At 41.8% G+C, this 22,364-nt stretch overlaps 1 protein-coding gene across 3 annotated transcripts in view; it reads left to right on the top strand.

The window, feature by feature from the left end:
* The window catches only part of pde4d (phosphodiesterase 4D, cAMP-specific), a 134,247-nt gene extending 112,748 nt beyond the window's left edge, over positions 1-21,499 (top strand). For 2 of the 3 annotated variants that reach the window (XM_028413317.1, XM_028413318.1), the window contains exons 2-15: positions 1,122-1,313; positions 2,824-2,860; positions 2,944-3,020; positions 3,351-3,400; positions 7,260-7,372; positions 14,567-14,660; positions 14,746-14,921; positions 15,004-15,102; positions 15,185-15,349; positions 15,565-15,664; positions 17,074-17,228; positions 17,302-17,424; positions 17,528-17,710; positions 17,798-18,298. In XM_028413317.1, coding sequence (XP_028269118.1) covers positions 1,122-1,313; positions 2,824-2,860; positions 2,944-3,020; positions 3,351-3,400; positions 7,260-7,372; positions 14,567-14,660; positions 14,746-14,921; positions 15,004-15,102; positions 15,185-15,349; positions 15,565-15,664; positions 17,074-17,228; positions 17,302-17,424; positions 17,528-17,710; positions 17,798-18,298 — 2,065 coding nt within the window. Of the gene's footprint in view, positions 1-1,121; positions 1,314-2,823; positions 2,861-2,943; positions 3,021-3,350; positions 3,401-7,259; positions 7,373-14,566; positions 14,661-14,745; positions 14,922-15,003; positions 15,103-15,184; positions 15,350-15,564; positions 15,665-17,073; positions 17,229-17,301; positions 17,425-17,527; positions 17,711-17,797 lie in introns of all 3 variants that reach the window. The other variant, XM_028413316.1, reaches the window with a different exon arrangement.
* Positions 21,500-22,364: the final 865 nt, after the last annotated feature.

Genomic DNA, 22,364 nt, shown 5'->3' with positions numbered 1-22,364 from the left:
TGAAAAATGACCTCTTTCCTCTTCCCTCACCACCTCCTGATTTTTCAACCAAGAACCTAACATGCCAAACATGATTTCAAATCCTAATGACTTCCACCTGTTAGGTCACTAAGTCTTCTGTAGCTGTATAAAGATGTGAATTAACTGGAGGAAAACATACAAGCAAGGGAGAGTGCTGATAGCAATGTTTTTTCTTGGGAAATAACAAGGTGTTTTAGTTATGGGACGTGCTTCCTTATACATACCGAGTGTTCATGTACACTCACAATGTTCCTTTATTTCCCGGGTGTTCCATGTACATATGCATGCTCATACTAATACTAATTAAGATGACATTGGATTAAATGCGTTGCTGCTTCCATAGTGAGGATGATGATGATGATGATGATGATGATGATGATGATGATGATGATGATGATGAGGATGATGAGGATGATGGTGAGGATGATGATGATGACATAGGGGACGTCATTCCTTGTGTGTGTTACGCATTGTTCTGAGAGGGAACTCTCCCTGACCTTAGCATCCACACCAGATGGGATTATGGGATTGCTCGGTAGCCCTAGCGATGAGGCAGATATCCTGGTGATATGCATTAGTCATCACCTGAGTACACAGTCACCTAGGTGACTAAGGAGCTCATCGTGACATCCCAGTGGGAAATGGTGTCACTGGTTTGGAAACACCTGTCAGCTGTGAGTCAGTGGCGTTATTAGCGCAGAGGTATTCCCTGTGGCCCTGAGCACAGCAAAGCTTGCTACTTGCTACTTCAAAGGGATATAAATCCCTTTGAATATGGCTGCATTTGTTGCAACAGTTGGTGATGGGGCCAATTGGTGGAGCAGGTTTACTCTGGTCAGCACTGCATGAATAATGTGGAGCCTAAAGCCCATGTACCCACACTGTAGGCATGAATTAACAGAAGCTTGTTTATTCATTCATGGCCTTTTTGGAATGTGTGAGGAACTAGAAATGTATCATTTCAATAATGGCTGTCACATTTTCAGTACTGTATTAACCCGTCTTTTCACTATTGAAAGAACATCAGCCTCAACAAATAAACTGTACCAACTGTACATTTTTGGATTCTGACCTTTGTCCCTTTCTTTCTCTTTCTCCAGTTTCGACGTGGACAATGGGACGTCATCAGGTCGAAGCCCCCTGGACCCTATGGCCAGCCCGGGCTCAGGCCTCATCCTGCAGGCCAATTTTGTCCACAGCCAACGGAGAGAGTCGTTCCTGTACCGCTCCGACAGCGACTATGACCTCTCGCCCAAGTCTATGTCCCGAAACTCCTCCATTGCCAGTGACATGTGAGTGTGTTTTTGAAGCTTCATAAAATGCTCAGTCGCTCCCTGTTGTGCTATGAATGTGGTCATTTCTGCTTCTCCGAATCTGTGTCACAGCTGGGTGTTTACACAGGACCAGGTCTAAGGGCTTCCATGCTGATTATTTTGGACCTGGTGGGAAGTGTGCATGACCAGCAGCTGATGTTTGGTGTCACATCTATTCTTAGCCATATCCTGTAGCATCGAGAGGGTGGTCTGTGACAAACTATCCATAAGTATTGTTCATATACGTCTCTCTTATTTTCTTCATTTAGAACTTGCACTGGATTTGTGCACTATTGCTAAGGTGTTTATAATAAACACCCGTTAAAGTTGTAGCACGCACACTCCAGATGTGTTATAAACATAGACATGAATTGGCACCAAATGTTGATTGCACAATGCTTATATCCCACACAACAGCAGCTATCTAGTTACTGTACAGTGTGTGCTACAGGAAATAAATATATTGACCGAAAACAGCATTTCGATCATGCCTGACGAAAAGACGGATAGAAAAATGGATGAATGATGACATCCTGTAACCTTAGACTTCCTCCTTACTTACAGCAATCCTTCCTTGACCTACATCCAATATCCAGTTTCCTTCCGTTATCGCAGGTTTTCCTCATTCTTTCCCATATTTTTGTCCATCTGAATTGGATACACAAGGAAATTTGAGATACCAAGCAGGAGGCAGGTGGATTCATCTTAATCTATCTCCAAAGATTCTTTCCATCCCTCTCAGGGAATATATAAACTGTACTTGGATACCTCCTGTTTGTTTTGCAAAGGAGCACATGACAAGCCATCTCACAAGTGGGTGTGTGACATAGATGTGGTCTGAGCAGTACACTAGGCAGACCCTTTGCCTGAACCTGTTGACAGTGTTCACATAGCTTGGAGGTCAGCGGTTATGTTTACTGGTGAAATTTATTTTAGCTAACTGAGTTATGCCTTTTATTTACTTAACAATCACCACTGTGGGGCTCTTATGCACGCCTCCTAAACTCCACATCCAGGAGTGTGTGCGTGCATGTGTGTGGGAGAAACATGCTCAGCTGACTTTCCCCAGGACGAATACAAGTGAATAAAAATAGGAACGAAAAATTACTTAAGGGATGTAGTTCAGGGCAGAGCAGTGAATAGAGAGAGGAGGGGGACATGGAAGAGTGAGTGGGGGGACGGTGTCAGTACAGCAGGTGTTTTACAGCGTCCTTGCCTGTGAGAATATTTTGGAAACTAGATTACTTAACAAGCACAGACACACGTCTCTTCAGTTCTTCTGCTGAAACCTGAACCTGCTCTTTACACATTGTGATGTGTGGCCTCAGCTGGTAGCTGATGTGTAGTGTAAACATGTCACAGGGATCGAATGCATCAGAGATGCTGAAATTAATCTGACATGATGACTTTCCTTCCATTGGTTGACCTTTACAGAACACAGGCACCTTGTTGGTCTGCATCTAATAACCCTCCTCCTTCTCTCTTCCAGTCATGGTGACGATATGATTGTAACGCCGTTTGCACAGGTAAGCGCTGTGCCAATTTTGTGTTTTTACAGTATTAAAAAACAGAAAAAAAACTCTGTTCTAAACTACCATGTCCTCCTCAGGTTCTTGCAAGCTTAAGAACTGTTCGAAACAACTTTGGTGCATTAACTAATCTACAGCAAGACAGAGCGTCCAATAAGTAAGTCGGCAAGCTTTATTGTTTTTTATACTTTTTTGTTCTGTGAGGAGACACACAGCAATGCCAACACGTTACAACATATGGTCAACTTATATGTTCTACCAAGCAATTTGTAGTCACACCTGCCCTCACTCATGGTCTGGCTGTGCTTGCCCTCTACTGTTCAAACAGAGTACTACAACAACAGTAGCAGCACTGTGCAGAAAAAAATAGATGAAGGAAATGATGTGTCTTTTCAGTCAAAGACACATATTTAAATAAACATGAGAGATTTTATCATTTTGGGAAGGGAATGTCTCAGATTGTGTGTGTTTGTTTCCATTATGACAGGAGATCACCCATGTGTAACCCACCACCTATCACCAAGACCACCTTCACAGGTATGTAGACAGAGGAGTGGGGTGATTAGTGTGTGTCTGTGTGATCTACTGTGTGATCTGGAATGAGTTGTATGGTTCACAGCAGTGGAGCATGGTGATGGAGTACAAATTCATTAAGGAAATACCAGTCGTAGCTGTAGCTGTTAATGTAATGCAGGTTTTTCCAGTATTCTGTTTTTTCCCATTTCACAATGGTAGAAAAATCTCTCAGGTTGTGTCTCTAAGGCCCAGTGAAACCTTGGCATGTAGAGTTTTAAATGGAAAACTGCATGGACACAGTACTTGGAGAGACCCAGCTTCTGTGTATTGCTGTGTTAATTGATCTTTCGGGATAAAGTCATGGATCATGTCAATGGTCTTCTTTGTGATGCACAGTTGTTTTCACTAGCTGTGAGAGGGTAAGAGCGGCATGCTGTTAAAGATTAGCTTACTTTAATCCATGATCTGTCACCCCTCATACATATTTATAGGCTGCTGGTTGTTGCTAAATAGAACTGCAAGTCAATGGTGGTTGAAAGAGCACTATGTTCCCTTAACCTAAGGCTAAATGCACTGAAAAAAGGCAGTTCTCAGTAGCATCTAGTAGCATTTTTGCTAGAAAAGGCGATACAGATTCAGCATGGATAAAATAAAAAGAAATAAAATACTATAAAATGAGAACATTTTTTGATAGTGAATAATAAACCTCCAGATTTTAGTTCCACCCTTCTGTCATAATGGACAGGTCAAATATATACACTTGTAGTATACTGTCCAGTTATGTTGGACTTGGATATTCTAAGGTGCTGTTACCTCTCAGGCAGGCAGCCTTTGCTGCACAGTGTGTCTGGCCTACTTTGAGTTTTGTTGTGAGGAGGACATGACACGGGCAGTATTAGATGGCTAGAATAGACTTGCCCTTGACAGTCACTTTGCTTTTTTAGCAGTATCAATGGCTGTAACCTAGCTGGTGTTTGCAGGAGAGGCCCTACATGTTCCACTATAAATTATATAATATTCACATTTAGAGAGATGTCTTTACAGACACTCCTCCTAACAGTCACCTTTCAGATACATAAGTTGTTGATACAGTATATGAGGACCTGGTGACATTGTGCTATATATAGAACACAATCATAAGGTGCCCAGTATGGGCCCTGCCATAAACTGGTGACAGCTGTGAGTCATGAGCATCATTATTAGAGAGTATTGACTGATACTTGTAATGCAAAGGCTTACTGAGGCTGCCACTTGCAGGGAAAGACAATAGAAAATAAATAGTTGATATTAAGTCAGTAAATGCATCAGGTGGAAAATGCTACTAAATATAGATAATAAGTGTTGTTTTTAGCTTTCTGGCACTTGTTAATATATTTTCTGTCATCTGCCATCACTGCAGCGGTTACAGTTAAATAGGGAGACTCACAGTCTAGATGAAACCATGGATGACTCTTTATACTGAAACACTTCCTGCCCCATTCTTTCAATGAATGAACTGAGGTGATATTCTTTTAACATTTAGGATACCAACATTTAGGATATTATATATATTATTATTAAATATGATTCTAAGTCGGTTATGATGTTGTTCCATAAATTCTGATTTGAAAGCATTTTACAAAATATGAAAATTAGTTTATTTAATTCATTTTTTAATTAATAGTTTAAGCCATCAGCGCTTTATATTAACTAATAGTCAAATCTATTACCACACTCAAATTAATTATAAATATTTTAATGTTTCAAATGTGATTGTCGCTGCAACATGTTTTTGCAACTTAACATCAGAGTTTGGGCATGATAAAGTAACCGCCTGGTTATAATGATATAATTTGTTCCTCTTCCTCTTCTCTTGCGTCTTCTCTTCCTCTTCCCCACTTTCCTCTCATCCTCTCCCACTCACAGTCCAACTTCAGTGCTAAGCTGTTCCAGTACATAGTTTGGCTGCAGCCCTGCGTCTGTGCAGCAGAGTGGCCTCTCCGAGCGCCGGTGTCTGATGTCGCACTAAGCATGAGAAGAATGTCATTGACGTCAGTGCAGTTGCTGTCAGAAAGAGTAGCACCCCAGCCACTGACACCACACCAGGGAGAGAGAGAGAGACTGAGGGAAAGAGACAAAAGAGGCAGGAGGAAGGATGACCAGAGGAGGAAATGAGGAGTGTGGGAGAGGAAGAGGACTAAATAGAAGAAGGGAGGGAGAGATTTGTCAAAGTCAATGAAGCAGAGGTGCTCATGCTTGTATACAAGCCAGACCTGCATGATGCTGAAAAATAATTTATATGTCCAACTTATTTAAGCTGAAACTGCAGCTAAAACCAAAATGAATACAGCTTCTCTACCAGCTGATAAGGTATCATGCAATTAAATTAGGCTCTTGTGTGTTTTAATCTGCAGCCGTTTTCTCTGACTGTAACCAAATTACAGCCAAAGTGCCCCCCCCCCCACCCCACCCCACACACACAGAGGTCCCAGATCACATAGCATTAAAAGCCTGTGCTCTCCCAAATTAGTCAAGGCATCAATATTAATTGGCTTCTGACAAGGTGACATTTTCTGTTAACATAGGCTGACTTTGAGAGAGGCATGTCTTCTGTTTCAGATTAAAAGAAAGAGAAAAAGGATACTTTGACGCTAAAAGCTCGGCCGTCTTCACCGTGTTGTCAGCTATCTATTTGTTTACCTCTCTGTTTTGGTGTATTTGTATGCTGAACACATATTAGCATGCTTGGACGTTCACAGTATAGGGAGCTCCCAGCTCTGGATCCTCTCTTCTATCAATCCAGTCCATGTTTTTTCAGCATCCCTTCCCCATCCACAGTGCAGTCCTCTCAGGCTTTAGGTACAGCTTGGGGAGAGCAGCACGTTTGGCTACCAGGGACGCCGAAGCAACAGCAGCCCACCCCCCCATGCACACAGCATCTTTTGGAAACACTATCCATCACACACATAGACACACAACACACACCCAGCACCGGATTATACCCTTTTGCTTCCCGGATACCATGGATGTTTTTATTGGCAGAGAGACTAAGGAGACAAAATCATGATGTGTTATGGTTAGCATTTCGTCTTGTGTGAGTGTATGCTTGTGTGTGTGTGTGTATGTGTGTGTGTCTGTCCGTGTGTGTGTGCACGTCCGTGTGTGAGAGATGTCTTTGTATTTCTTAACAAGATGCTGTGAATCGCCTAGTGGTCATTTCGTGTTGGACAGTATTGACATGGATCTTAACTGGTTCTTAGCCTCTCACTGGATCTTCTTCTCCACGGTCCCTGTCTTCCCTCCATCCCTCCTATGGCAGACATGGGCCTGCTAAGCAGACTGTTGTTCATCTTGCTACATGACTGGAATTATACTTCTGCTATGAATGATAGAGTCGATGCTCTGCACTGAGTGCATTGTGTATGATGTATAGGGTGTGTGTTTTTGCTGCTTTTGCTGTGTGTGGTACCTCTGTATTCTCTGCTGGGGTTTCCTCAACAAAACATCTGGACATACAGAACTGACTCTGGGAGGGTGTTTGTCATTCATCACCTACAACCATACTCCCAGGGATTGTATCTGACTTATTCTTAAAACGCCCACAAGCCCACAAGATTTGAACTGTAGGACTGCACTGGAGGTTTCTTTTCTCCAAAGGAATTAGTGACCTTTGCGACAACTGATTTCTCATCTGTGGGTGAGGATACAGGACCTAGAAGAAGGCCCTACTTTCAGGCCTCACAGCTGGCTCACCTGTCCAGTATGAAGAGTCACCCATGTGTCTACTCGGGGTATCCCAGCTTAACTGTTTGTGGGGTGGGAGACCCCGGGCCTGGACCGTCCACTAGCCCTCTGAAGCGGGCCCTTACTGATCCCTTGCCCTCCTGTCTTGCTCCTGCAGAGGAGGCCTACCAGAAACTGGCCACTGAGACCCTGGAGGAGCTGGACTGGTGCCTGGACCAGCTGGAGACGCTGCAGACAAGACACTCAGTCAGCGAGATGGCTTCAAACAAGGTAAAAGTTTACACTAAAGCATTCACCTTGCAGTGTTTTTCAGACTTGACATGTGCAGTTTGTGTTGTTTATTGAGACACACAAAAGCTGTTTCCCATGATTCACTGTGGTGTTTTTTTTGTTTGTGTGCTGTTGAACTTTGGGTTTATGAGTGAGTAGTGCAGTGCTGCTGGTCACATGGCACATTACAGGACACATTACATGCTGTTCTCTAAGGGAGAATCATTTTAAAATGTTGGACTACCAATTGATCACAAAGCAGTTCTGTATTAAATAAATTACTTGTACATGGGCCATTTTAAAGTATTAACACCTGCATTTCTGTGCATCCATCTCAGAAATCAAATACAAAGAAACATTCTTATGTGTGTAGGTTATTTCTGCTCTTTTTCTCTGTGTTTTGTTGTGTTGTTCCTGAGTAAGCGTGCACACTGCTTGGTCATTCAGCAGCACTGAAACAGTGTTTATTTCTCACTGGGTCAAGCTGACATTCAGTATGACTTTAAAAAAAATTAACCAGTAATGAGAGATTCGGTATATAATCTGTCATTGATTGGGCTGATTGACACATGTGTAGCATAATTAACCAAACATGCCCTTGTTTGTGTGTTACCTTCACTGTTCAGGGCACGGTAGTTCAAAGAATTCTATGTCTTTAGAGTTTTGGTCATCGCCTGTCCACACATTGCACTGTTTTTGTTGTATTGTCTATGTATGTTAGTGATAGCATTGTCATGCAGGCAGGGAGTTGTGGTATGAGCATGCTCAGTCGCCTCCTGTGTGTGTGTGTGTGTGAGTGTGGAGGAAGGCTGCTGTGCCGTTCTGAATGCTGATCAGCTCTGGGCTCTGGTGATGTCACACACCGTGATGTCACACGAGAGGGAGGAGTGGGGAGGAGGGGGGATAGGACCAACAGGAGAGGCAGACGGACAAAGGAATTAACATGAACACACAGCTTCACCTTTGATGTAACTGCGACCACATGCCTGACCTGCATATCTGCCTCATTTAAAAGTGAAATAATGAAAGAAGAAGGAACTGTAACATGCTTTTCCTCACCATTGCTCACCAGTACCACAGCTATCTCTGGTTGTCATGGCAACAGCCACAGGCCCAACCACCCTGCTATCTTACTCCAGCAACACACACACACACACTCATACATCACAGGTAATACAGTCGCTACATCTCCCACACATAGCCATTACTTTGTGTCTGTAGCCTGCAGACTTTCTTTTATCAGCACTCAACATAATCCAGTAAATTTATCAATGAAGAAAAGTCTGAGACCAAAAAGAAACAATAACTTGGAATTCCCTTGAAGTAAATTGAATCATATTACCAGTACTGCTGAATCTGCAGCTCGTTTCCTTTCAATGAGTTGTTGGGGACATTTCTGTGTAAATCACCTCTCACATTAGTGAGTCCTGTTGTTTTGTGTGTGTGTGAAAGAGCTGCGCTTTCTTCTGCTTTTTCATCCCACAGTAATGATCTCATCACTTTATTTTTTGTTAAAACGAGGCATGTAACCAAAGAATATCAGCTTTTTAATAAGGGACTCTAATAAGACCAGGGGCTGCCATAACAGCACGTTAAACAAGATGTCCTACCTGTGTGCCGTGTGGTTGTTTAGCAAGTACACTACCTGTGTTGTACATACTGCACAACCTTATTCTTCAGAATTAAAACAGGTCTCTTGAGCTCCTTGTGTTGCTTCTCTGCTCTTTGTGTGGAAAAAAGTGTGTCTGGAAACAGCAGCTGTTCTTCCTCTGGCTCTGCTTTAGGAACAGTGTGTGCTGGTCAAGTTTGATCAGCATGCCTCTGAGGTGTGACCATGTTCTGATTTGGAGAACAAAGGCTTTGCCTTCTCAAGGATTCTTTTAGCTTTTGTAACAGGTTAAATTGTTGCTCTCAATCCCTTTGACATGATTTTCTTTAGCAAGACTGATTCTTGTTTCACGTGGTGTTTTGCAATAATTGAGCAGGAATTGTTTTGCCTGGAAATTGTGATTTTGTCTTTCTGCAAGTTTATTTGAAATGTGGTCAAACAGCGTGCATTGCTTATGGTGAATCTTTCGTTCTCAGGGTTAGAGTATATGATGGCATCAACACTCACTACCAAGGACCTATTCATCCCAACTTATTTGTCTGTTTGATTCAGGGCAAATATTTAGTACCAAAAATGCACCGAGCCTGTTGTTTTGCTTAGGCCTGATAGCCACACTTCCCCTACTGTTTCCAATATTTGTTGAATGTAGATTAATTTGACCTATCCTTAAGGACACACTTATGACCTTGTGGTGACAGCATGCAATCATTTATAGAAGAATCTCTATCCACTGTTGAGTCATCACTTCTATACCTTTCCATTTCCTTTTCTTTCACTTCTTCAGGTACACACAGGTCCCTCACTATCAAAGGGAGAAGATCCTCTCTCGCTTTTTTCTGAATGAGGTTTAGCATCTCAACATATAATTTGGAATATTAGCTGTCAGACAGCTCATTTCAGACCTCATGTTTGTGCTTTTTAGTTTGACTGTATCTCTTACAGTACTGTAATGCTGTGTCCTCAAAGGTCTTGGCATTTGGTCATCAGTCTCACACACATGCAAGTCACGGTCAATCTTCACTATGAACTAGTTGCTGGTTTACAACCTTATCTTATTATTATTTTCTATTAGGGCTGGGCGATATGGCTTAAAAATAAAATTGCAGATTTTTTTAAAAGAAAATTGAATTACATTTTTGATCTTTTTTCCCCACTTTCCTAAAAACAACACATTATGAAAATGATTCTGCCAATAGGCTTTTTTTAGCAGGCGTCTCCCACTCAGTTTGAGGTGCTGAAATAATCAAAGAAAACATATTGAAGTTAACATTGACAATGTGTAGTTAAATTAAATTTTCAGCATACCCATAACCAGAGTGAGACACCTTCACTCTTCATCCACATGCAGTCTCCCAGTTCGGCATTAGGCTAGAGTCCTCTTTCTCTGTCTCTCGGCCTCGTAGAGTTTTCTTGAAGACGATTCAAGGAAACTCTACGAGTCCAGTTGCCTCGCTTCAACCTTCTGAATGAAAATGACCCAGATGACCGAGAATCTTCATCAACATGTATTGATGTTTTACCCATTACCAATACTGTTTATCTATTTATAGCCTCCCTACATAAATAGAATTCCTTCTCAACATCTTGCGCATGAATGGGCAGCAGACTTATTTCTCACAGTCGGCACTACACTCATTCAACAGTAGCCACAATTAGAGTGTTCCTGCTCTCTGTGTGTTCTGCAGAGTGGGGGCGTCTGCTGCCAGAAAAAAATGTGGACTGTGAGAAAGGAAACAAATGCAAGAGATCTGGAGGTGTTGTGGGCTATATACAGCAGGGAATGGATATTTTTGGTCACTCCGCTGAGGAACAAATTACACACAAGTCACACCTAAGCTTGGTGTGACATTTCCAATTTTTACCCAGTAGTTTGTGTTCACACCTCTTAGCTAAACCATCAACTTGTGTGTGTGTATTTACGTGACAGTGAGGGGGAGTTTGTGTGGAGAGAATGGGCGTTATATTTGTGTATATGCTCTAGCAGGGAGTAAATTGTGTGTGTGTGTCTTTGTGAGTGTGTCAGGCTTGTGCCAGCCTGCTTGGCTCTGAGTCAATCAAAGAGTGGTCTCATCTGCTCCAGCGTAGCTGTAAATTACTCACAGTACCAGGCTGGCTGCAGAGTTCGGGTGTAAAATAAGCAGAGACAGGTTTGGTCCCTTTTCAATCCATGTAACTGCTGGACCGTCACACAGACCCAACATATGCAGGCATACATGTATGTTCATGCACACACAGGAAGGAAAGAAACACAGAGGGACAGAGGGACATAGATAGACTGGTAGAGGCTTTGTGGCATCAAGACTTAATATTCCAAAAGTTACATTTGCTCATCATATCTTTCAGCAAGGTTCCTTTTGTGATCATTATCTAACAATAGTATCTATGACACTTCTGGAGCCTGTACTGGCTGGGATTCATTGGGACCAGAAGGGGGGACAGACAACCATTAGCACTCCCAGTCACAGCTCACCACACGGCCAAGTTAGAGTCACGAGTTAACCTAACGTGTGTGTTATGTGCCTATGGGAGGCTCACTGAGAAGATGCATACTCCACAGAAAAGCTGCAGCCGGATTGAATCCATACATTCTCAACATTTATCTAATTGAAATGGTGTCAGACTGCTAAAGATGCTATCACATAGCCAGTCCACAGTGATGTAGACCAATCAGCATCCACTATTGACTGTTTTAGGTGTTTAACAAACCTATGGTGACAACAGTGAGAAGCGATTTGATTGGTTGATAGATATGAAATGCCTTTCCAGGGACAGCTTACCATCATCGTCAGGTTAGGAAGTTATTATTTACACACCATAAAAAAGTTTTGTTTTTTACTATTTAGAACTGAGATGTATCTCAATCGCATTAAGTATGTGTAATCATTGTGTTACTGTTCAGTATCCATCCATACATGCAATTACATGAGCAATCTCACCATTATTTAACCATAGACAATTTATAAGCTGAATTATTTTATGACCCATTATCATGATTTTAATTAATTTCTTTCCTTGTCATTAGTGGTCATCTGATCTGACTTGTGTTTGGGTGGTTAGTTGGTCTGACTCTGGATCTCTAGTCTCCTGATACCACTGTGACGTTTAAATAAGCAAAATGGCAGCTGAGTTAATGAAATAAAGTATTATTTTTCATTTTGTTTATAAGTGAACATCTCATGCTGTTTATTGATTAAAAAATAAAAACTATTATCACAATAAGGTTTGATCCGTCCCTTTCAACTAAAGCGGCAAACCTCTTGAGCTCAGTGACCCACACAGCCTGTGTGGACGCAGCGCTTTCAGTTTCAGTCCCACTTCGCATAACTGTGACGCTCATTCTTTCTTTTTTGTGTGTTTTTCATGTGTTTACATCATCTTATCAGTGACTCACCTCCCATGAATACTGGGGTGGAAGGTGAGATCAGTTTTTCAATATTGTATCATGCAGGATGAGGTAAGCTGTACTTGTACATCGTGTTGGACAGAAGGTTAGGACAGTCAACACATACTGTTGCATTTAATATGAATGCGTCTTGTACACACACACACACACACACACACACCTGATCACATCCCGCTGCACTGCAGGAATTAAAGGAAAGGAAAGGGGTAGATTTTTCCACTGACATCAGTTCCAACCAATCACACAGCAGGTAGTCTCAAGCCTGTTCCAATCCAAGCCAATCAGAGGCGATGATGAGCACACACTTCTTTCATATCTGGGCCCTGATTTGCTGCCGTTGTGTGACACTGCTAGAGAAGCAGCCTGTACTCTTCACATGGGAGCTTGTGACACACACACAGAAGCAGGCAGGCAGTCAGGCAGCCAGACCTGTTTTAGACCTGCTTGGGAGCTGTTGATAGAAATATTTTGCTGTCCTGGTGCTTTGGCATATACCAAGCATCCGCTCCATCATCAATTATTCACAGCCTCAGCAGTGTGTCCCTGTGTCTGACTGTATGTTTGTGTGTGTGTGCGCGCATATGTCAGTGTGTGGTCACAATATGCTCTCATCGGATCTTTGGGGAGCCGCATTCAGGACACTCCTCTTTCAGAATCTGCTGCTTTTTTCTGCTTTCTGGGTTTTGTGGATATTCAAAGGACATGATGCCTCATTTATGGACTCTGTACAGCTGATTCACTCGGAACCGAGCTCTGAAGGCTCCTCAGGTTAAGGTCTTTTCAAGGACCGTTATTTTGTCATCCTAGCTGTCTAGAGCTCTCAACCCCTATAAACTGGGATATAAACCTTTCTCTTTCTGGAACTATTTTGTCTGTCAAAATGCCTGAAGCAAACTATCTGCGCTCTGTATCCTGGGGATATATAAAGGTAGGATGTATCCTCATGTAAGTGTATCTTAATTAAACACACACACCTAGTTTAATATGATCGCTAAACTTGGTTTCTAGTGGAGTTTGTGAGTCAGGTTTATCCCTGAGTCCGACTTGACTTGACTCCCTGAGATGTACGAAAACACATACTTTATAGAGCTCCTCCCCAACATGTCGGCCATTGAACAATGCCTAATACTGTAGATGTGACATTTCTGGGTCCATTATCCATTTTGGCTTGTGGTGGTGCCTATGCTTTCATTTGGAAAGGTCTTCTGGTGGATCTGATGTGCAAAACAAAGTGATGTAAAAGCAGAAATTGTTGGTGATATTAGATTTTAAGGGCCTTTTTCACTTTGGATGGAATAAAACGCTAAACACTAAATCACCTTTATGTAGGTCAACATTGCTCTTGGTTGGTCTGCTCTGTATTTTTGAAGTAAGATTTATTTTCTTAGGTTACTAACATATTTTTCAATTATTAGTTTTATTTGTTTTCTCCTAATGTTCTGGCTGGTAAAGGCACAATACAAATAGTTCATTGCCTCTTGTGTAAAAAACCATTAAATGTCTCTGTGTTTGTTCTTCATGTTCTTCTTGTTGTTCATAGGATGCTTTACACTATTGTGCAGTGAGCACTTTGCAGTGATCAATACTGACTTGCGTAATTAAATAATATCCTTGTAATGTGTTTATGTCATCAGATAATGCAGCTCTGTTGTATAAGTGGTATCTGTTGTGCAGTCAATTGTTACCTCGCAACCTCTTTGGAAAATCCCAGATTTCAAACATTCTCTTCTGCATCAATCAGTTTGGTGGTCAAATCAAAAGCTGGAGCTAAATATGGGTCTGCCACTTCAATTAGACACAAGAGAGGGAAGAGTGAGTGAGGGAGGGAGAGGCAGTGAGGAAGAGGAGCAGAGGAGTGGAGAGAAAGAGGCAGGGTGGCAGAAATTGAAAGAAACTAGGAAACTGGGTTACCAATTACTTACGTCTGCAGCAGAGCCCTTTGACCCTGTGTGTGTGTGTGTGTGTGTGTACATGTGTTACTCAAGGTGACATTCTCGGGAACAGCTTTTGTTACTGGAAATAATACAGAAAGGAATATGTGTAAATGGCTGCAGCTTACATGAGGGGTTAGTGACCTCAAACGTTCAGCATCAAAAATAAAAACAATCATTCCTGTGAGTACCAGCTGTAAAAACAAGTAATTGTCAGACCCATCATCTATGCCTGTGTGTTCCACTTACAGTTCAAGAGGATGTTGAACAGGGAGCTGACTCACCTATCAGAGATGAGCCGCTCTGGGAACCAGGTGTCTGAGTTCATCTCCAGTACCTTCCTGGGTGAGTGATGACAGAGAAAGAACAAGTAAAAAATCTCCCATCCTGCCTCAGCACTGCCTTCACAATCCACTGTGTTTCTGTACAGATAAGCAACATGAAGTGGAGATGCCATCCCCTCAGACGCAGAAGGAGAAAGAGAAGAAGAACAAGCCCATGTCTCAGATCAGCGGAGTGAAAAAGCTGCAACACTCCTCCAGTCTCACAAACTCTAATATCCCTCGATTCGGGGTCAAAACCGAGACTGAGGATGAACTCGCCAAGGTTACATATTAACATAAATACGGTGCACACCTTGTTGTAGAGGCTGCGGTCATAATGAAGGATATGTGTCTGCTTTTTTCAGGAGTTGGAGCATGTGAATAAATGGGGCCTTAATGTTTTTAAAATCTCAGAATTCTCTGGGAATCGGCCACTGACAGTCATGATGTACACGATATTCCAGGTATATACTGTGAACATTTTGTAGAAAAATGAAAGCTTGTTTAATCTCAAAATTAACTTCTGTATTTATAACTTCTTCACAGGAGAGAGACTTGTTAAAAACTTTTAAAATTCCACTTGACACCTTTATAACATACCTAATGACCTTAGAAGACCATTATCATGCCGATGTGGCCTACCATAACAACATCCATGCTGCTGACGTCACCCAGTCAACCCATGTGCTGCTATCCACCCCTGCTCTTGAGGTAAGGCGCATATGCATTAACACACGTTGAGCAAATGGCCGCACTTTCAACACATGCACGGACACGCAGCCCATGCTTCCACAATCAGCTTCAATCAAACTCTTGCTCAAAGTCCAATCAATGGCTCTTACTTGGAAGGATATTTTTGTCCAGCGAGTTGATTTCCTCATCACTGCCCTCTCTCCCTCCCTCCCTTCCTTACTTCTTTCTTCCAGGCTGTGTTCACAGACCTCGAGATCCTCGCTGCCATCTTTGCTAGTGCAATTCACGACGTAGACCATCCTGGAGTCTCGAACCAGTTCCTCATCAACACCAGTGAGTCTAAATACGGCACTGTCTTAGCAGCTATGTCAGTGCCTCAGCAGTGTCATTATTAGTGCATGTTCACGAACACAAGCACTCACACTCACAGTCTGATACCCAGGTGGGAACAGGCACACTGTAGCACACACACAAAACACAGATTTTTCCCATTGCAATACATTTTTCTCACATGTTTCATGAACTCATTTCTATGTGTGCTGTATCATATCAGCTACAACATTAAAACAGCTAACATAATGAGGTTATAATGGCATTTATCAATAGAATAGATTGGTTGTTACTCAGGCACTAGGCAGGCAGTTTAAATGCTCTGGTTGCTACATGTGTATGTGTGTATCCTTAGCTTTTTTCACTCATTTTCTGCGATGGCATTGACATGTGATTTCAAGGCAGAAGAGGTGATCAATATTGTCGTCAGAGTTTAAACACTAAAGGAAAACTGAGATGTAATTGGGCACATTGCAGAACTTTTATTTTGCACTCACATTATACAAATCCTGTTATTGAGTCAGCCAAGTGGGGCAGTAGTGGTAGGAAATATCAAAATTATAATACACCAATAAATCCAGAATAATTCTTTTATTAAATGGCAAATCCTGCTGCTGATAGTGTTCCAGTCATATTCATTATCAAGTAGAGGCATAGATCTGAAAAGACATAAAGGCCAGTCTGCATTTACCAACAAGCAAGAAGTGGTGTGTGAACTGAGCTTTTAACCAGGCTTTAAAGTGTTGTGTTAGGAACTGTGTCCTCGAGCTGGAGACTAAACCTTTGTTATGGCACTATAAGCACTATCCAGCTCGTTGCTGGAGGTGCCACAATCAGCACCCTAATTTGTCAGTTCAGAAAAACACAAACAAATGGAGTTTACATCCACAGGGTATCTTTCAAACGGACCATCACAAATGTGACTGCTGCATAAGAGTATTACTAATTCCATTTATCAGAGGAGAAAAGACCCATGTGCAGTCTCCTATGCTTAACACACAAAATGTGTAGTGCCTCTCCTAAGCCCAAATGGGGAATCCCTGCAGTAAAGGCAGTGTGAGTCATCCTAGTTAGGAGCCACCAGCAGACTGATTTCCTGTCAGCCAAAGAACAACAGAACAGGATCCCCGCTCTCCTTTCTGCTGCTCTGTTCCACTGTGGCCAAGACTAATGCATCCTAATGGAAAATCTAAATACAGCTAGAGGACCTTCGGATGACCCAGAGTGGGAAATCTCTCAGAGGGAAAACTTGCGGGTGCTTTCTTCTGCTGCTCACTGAGCAGGGAATGTATTATACATGTACGTGATAATCAGAGGAAAGTGTAGCTCTAATTACCAGCTTATATTGCTGCATCAGTGTGTTTTCAGATGGCGTTTTTGGACTAAAATAATCGATCATTTCTTCCGTGCAGATTCAGAGCTAGCGCTGATGTACAACGACTCTTCGGTGTTGGAGAACCATCATCTAGCAGTTGGTTTTAAGCTCCTACAAGAGGAGAACTGTGACATCTTCCAAAACCTGACCAAAAAACAAAGACAATCACTGCGAAAGATGGTTATTGACATCGTAAGTGAAACAGTTGACACCTGATGGAAGCTTCTGCATACATACATTTTAATCACTGTTTTTTCCCCACAAGGTGCTAGCAACAGACATGTCCAAGCACATGAATCTATTGGCGGATCTGAAAACAATGGTTGAAACCAAGAAGGTGACCAGCTCTGGTGTGCTGCTGTTGGACAATTACTCTGACAGGATACAGGTAAGAATGCACAGGAACCCACCATTTGTCTGTGATGATAGCATAATTTGCTTCCTCTCTGGAGACATAGAGGTGGTTTCAGACGTTTATATTTCTTATTTAGGTCCTCCAGAACATGGTCCACTGTGCAGACCTGAGCAACCCCACAAAGCCTCTGCAGCTGTACCGGCAGTGGACGGACCGCATCATGGAGGAATTCTTCAGTCAGGGTGACCGAGAAAGGGAGAGGGGGATGGAGATCAGTCCGATGTGTGACAAACATAATGCCTCAGTAGAAAAGAGTCAGGTAACACAAACAGGCTGATAAAGGTACATGAGCATACAAATTGTGCATAGGCACACACACTAAAAGTCTTGTCTTTGTATCATCTAGGTTGGATTCATAGACTATATCGTTCACCCTCTGTGGGAGACGTGGGCCGACCTGGTCCACCCAGATGCCCAGGACATCCTGGACACGCTGGAAGACAACAGAGAGTGGTACCAAAGCACCATTCCCCAAAGTCCTTCCCCCGCGTTGGACGAGCCTGAAGATGGCACTCGACCCCCAGGAGGGGACAAGTTTCAATTTGAGCTCACCTTGGAGGAGGACGGGGAGTCGGACACCGAGAAAGACAGCGGCAGCCAGCCAGAGGAGGAGGAGGAGGAGGAAGAGGAGGAGGAAAACAGCTGTACTGACTCTAAAACACTCTGTACGCAGGACTCTGAATCAACAGAGATTCCTCTGGATGAACAGGTGGGGGAGGACGAAGAGGAAGAGGAGGTAGTAGAAGAGGGGGAGACGCCCTTCTCACAGCCGTGTGTTGTAGAAGAAGAGGTAGTGGAGGAGGCAGCGGAGGAGCAGGAGGAGGAGGAGAAATCCCCCGACACATAGCAGTTTATGGACAGCACCTGATTAACTGTTCTTCTTAGTAATGACAGATGATTATTTATAGAATATTTTTTGGGTTTTGTGAAATCTGTCTGTGTTTTTTATACATCTGTGTTCCAAAGCGTGCGCTGCTCTCCACCTTGGCCACTCCTCCCGTCAGCTTTGTTCAGACACGCCCACTGGTACTACTACAAGTTTTTTTGCACTCAGGAAAAACTCCTTTCCATTCCCATTTGTACTGAAGTGGTGTGTGTTTATTTTACTTCTATTACACCTCCCCTATACGAGCTTAAGTTTAGGACGTGGACGAGCAGTTCACAGTCTGCTCATGTGTAATACCACATCTCCCTCTCCCTTTTTTCCGCTTCGTCTCAGCCTTGCCTGAAAGTTTGGCGGTGTTTCTGTGTTTTTATGAAGTGCCCAGAGACAGTTAGGTTCAAGGAGAATCTCCTCTTTCGTTAGCTCATATCCTCCTCAACTACAAATTAGGAGGCACGTTCCTCAGAAAAACACTGAAGGGACGGCACAGAGATGAAAGCTGCAGCACACTGGGGAGCTTTTCAGACACATTTCTGATGTGGAAGTCTTCCTTGAAAACCCTGACTGACACAAATCTAAACAGCCATGACGCTGTCCAAGACCTCTTTCATTTTTGTATCGTACTGTATGTAAGATTCAGATATTTTCTAGAATTTACTTTTGCAATCCTAGGCTTTCCTTTGGTAGAGAAGATGAGAGAACTTTTTTTTTCTTGGAAATTCAGTGTTTTGATGGGTGGTATCTTTACAGCTGCATTACAGTAGGAGTGTTCTGAGCTGTTTGCACTTGCTCCAATAGCATTTATTATACTCCTGTTCCCATGCCACTATACTCATATTTTGGTTACTCCTGTGAGGTGAAAGTTATTCATATTAACTCTTATTTTTGAGTAGGAGCTTTCACTGAGAAGGAAGCAGGATGTTTCCCTCTCACTGGAATCATATATGATGTGGGTGAAGCCTTTAAATTTGATTATTGTTGCCTGCAGTTCTTTTGAACACATCCTAAGACAATGCAATGCTTTGTAGTTGATACAAAAAGCACCTTTTTTAGAAGCTTGATTAGTGCTCCGAGTATACAGAAAATAGAAACGGTGTTAAAAACGATTAGGGTGATTTTATAGGTTATTTCACCCTGTTATAAAAAGCTTTTATTCTTTTATTCTTCTTTACCTGCTTGTGTTCAGCCTCTGTTTGACTTGCCATCGCCACATTGATTACAGTTACTGTCTTTGTTTCCTATAAAGACAATCAGCTCTGTTGCATAGTCATCAATTAAGAAATAGATACTCTAATGCACTGATATATCATCACTTTACTTTTATAAAAACTCGCCAAAACACTCACTCACGCAGGCTTGAACATCGTTCGCCCTACGCATCGGCCAAGAGTCTCTCTGTTTGTCCGTCACTTTTCACTTTTTCACCTGATGCTACTATTTATTTGTTATATTTTTCTATTTGTTGAGTCATTTTTCTGCAATATAATGGTGGTACAGTAAATATTTCACTGTAGCATAGAACACAATACAGGCTTGCCAGTTATAATACCTATACTTTTATTTCCCCCTGTGTACATAAACAAATATTCAAAAAGGAAAAAAAAACACTTGAAATACTGCACACCGCTTTTCTAAAGAGTGCTTGTTTTGATTATTTTTATTTAATCTTTTATTTTGTGCCAAGATTTACGTTTTTTTTTCATCCTCACCCAATGCCCTTACCTGCAATAAAAAAAATATTTCTGGTTTTATCGCTGTTTACAAACATATTTATTGTGCTGTAAATAATATATAATTATTAATGTTATTACTATCATAATGCAGTTTGCTGTAAATGGTTGATTCTTATCATCCCTTTTGGTGATGGCGTGGCTGTATTATGTACCTCTTGTTGAGAGAATGTTTATTACACATGAGCTTCAGTGTAAAACGAGAAGAAGAAGAAGAAGAAAATAAGATCCATCGACATCTTGCTTAACTGAGAACTAGCTCAGCAAAGAGAGAGGGGGAAAGCCAAATTGTTTTTTAAAGAGAAACTGTTCCTTGGCCCATGGGCTGTGCCTTAAATTCAACACTTAATTTACTTTAGCCTTAGTGTTATTATTATTATTATTATTATCTAGTTCTCTTTTGCTGCATTAGTGAATCTGTTGGCTTTGGTTGGCCTGATCTCTTGTTGAGAATCCAAAAAAAAAAAAAAAAAAAAGATGTTGCCTTTTCACTCTTACAGCCAAACACAGTTTGCTCTATTACAAATATGGCAGTGGGTAGATACAATGTTGTCACTGCGAGGTTTGAAGAGATTCAGGTCAACCACAAGTAAAAGATTTACTACATGAGTGATGTGTGGCCTATAGCCGGATGTCCAGTAGTTGTATTTGCTGTAGAGCTGGTCTGAACAACTCACACTTTCTTTACGCTCTGCCGCTACAACATGACACTCAACCTGAAAATGATGTGGGAGTAACTCTGCCCCCTGGTGGAGTTACTACAGCATCATCCATCTGGTTTCACTGCAGCTACAAACACTGGATGGGGCGCAATAGTAGTGTGTAGTTGGTGCTCGACTACGGCCCTACAAAGCACAGAAGCTTTGAGACACACCTGCATGTTCAGCCACTGCTGCATTAATTATGGCTGAAACACTGACAGTGTGTTGCTTATCTATGCTCGGCCCACACTTCCACTCACATTACTTGCAATATCCAAAACCACTAACATCTTTCTGCCTGGACAGGAGGAGGGTTTTAGGGATGGGAGGGATTGGGGGGTGGGGGGTGGGGGGGGTGCATCATTGTCCTGAAAGAGGGACTCTTATTTTGACACGCATACTGTAGATTCTAAACAGCCCTGGACCAATGGAAATAGTGGGTTCTTTTCTCATTATGTGTTCTATTTTTTTATGGTATGAAAGGAAAACACAAACTGTAAACTTAAAAAAAAAGGTCTTCAGGACAATTATTTTTTGGGTTATGTCTTTAGAATGCCAACTTGTCTGGACGTTTCACAGGACAATTAAGATGTTATTTTAATGGATTCCTTGTTAATTGCAGTCTATTGGATAGCACTGTAGATCATACAACTTTATGTAAAAAATGAATAAAAACATTAAAAAAAGTTTTTATATGCAATGGATTAAATAAAAGCATGGGTTGATTCTGCCTACTCCTGGGTTTCTTTGTTTTCTCTGTCTAAGGTGGTTAAGGTGGGTGTTAGTGTGGAGCTGGATCTGTGTTTCAAAAGGTAACTACAAGAAAAAAGAAACTGGAGATGAATCCTACATTAATCCCTTTTTTTGTTTTTCCCTCTACAGACTGCTTTCTGTGTGAGACGTGTTGTACCTGAATTGTAATATGTAGTTATTATCGTAACAAAATCAGAATTTAGCTTATTGACTGTGCACAATATGTACATTCATGTGTTTTTCCTGCAAATATGTTAGGTTTTAATATTTAAAAAAACGATTAGAGGGCAAGACAAAAAATCTAAATATATATAATAGAAATAATACTGCTACAAGTGAACATGATTAAAACAGTACAATAATAAGAACAGTTTATGTGGCACATGTAGTGTCATGCAGTTTCTGAGGCCCACAGTGTTTAAAATTGTGTATTGTGTAATGTAGTTTATTAAAGTATTACAAAAACTAACTTTCACAGCACATGAAGAAACAGTAACAATACCACTTTGTACCACACGGTGGTGTAGTGAGCCAATGTGGCGTCTATTTTGCCCTCAGGCCAACAAGAGAAGAAGTCATTATTACCTGCGTCTCCAGTATAAACGTGATAAACGTGACGGACTCGGTTTGCTGTGAGGAGGACCAGGGTCTGCTCTGTCTGCTCTGCTGACGCTGTGTGCGAGGACTCTCAGTAAGAAACCTGCTGTTTGTTTTGCTAAAGGCTAAAAACAACCGGCGGCTAACCGCGGTGAAGTTACTTTTAGCTTACGTTCATATTCTGCGTCAGCGTCTCACACAAAGGGACCATCATCAATAAACAATACTGACCGAATGACACATAGAGTG

The sequence above is a fragment of the Parambassis ranga genome, chromosome 9 (genome assembly GCF_900634625.1).
Source record: "Parambassis ranga chromosome 9, fParRan2.1, whole genome shotgun sequence".
Classification (NCBI taxonomy): Eukaryota; Metazoa; Chordata; class Actinopteri; family Ambassidae; genus Parambassis; species Parambassis ranga.
Note: the sequence above shows the minus strand (reverse complement) of the source record. Positions and strands in the feature narration are given on the sequence as shown.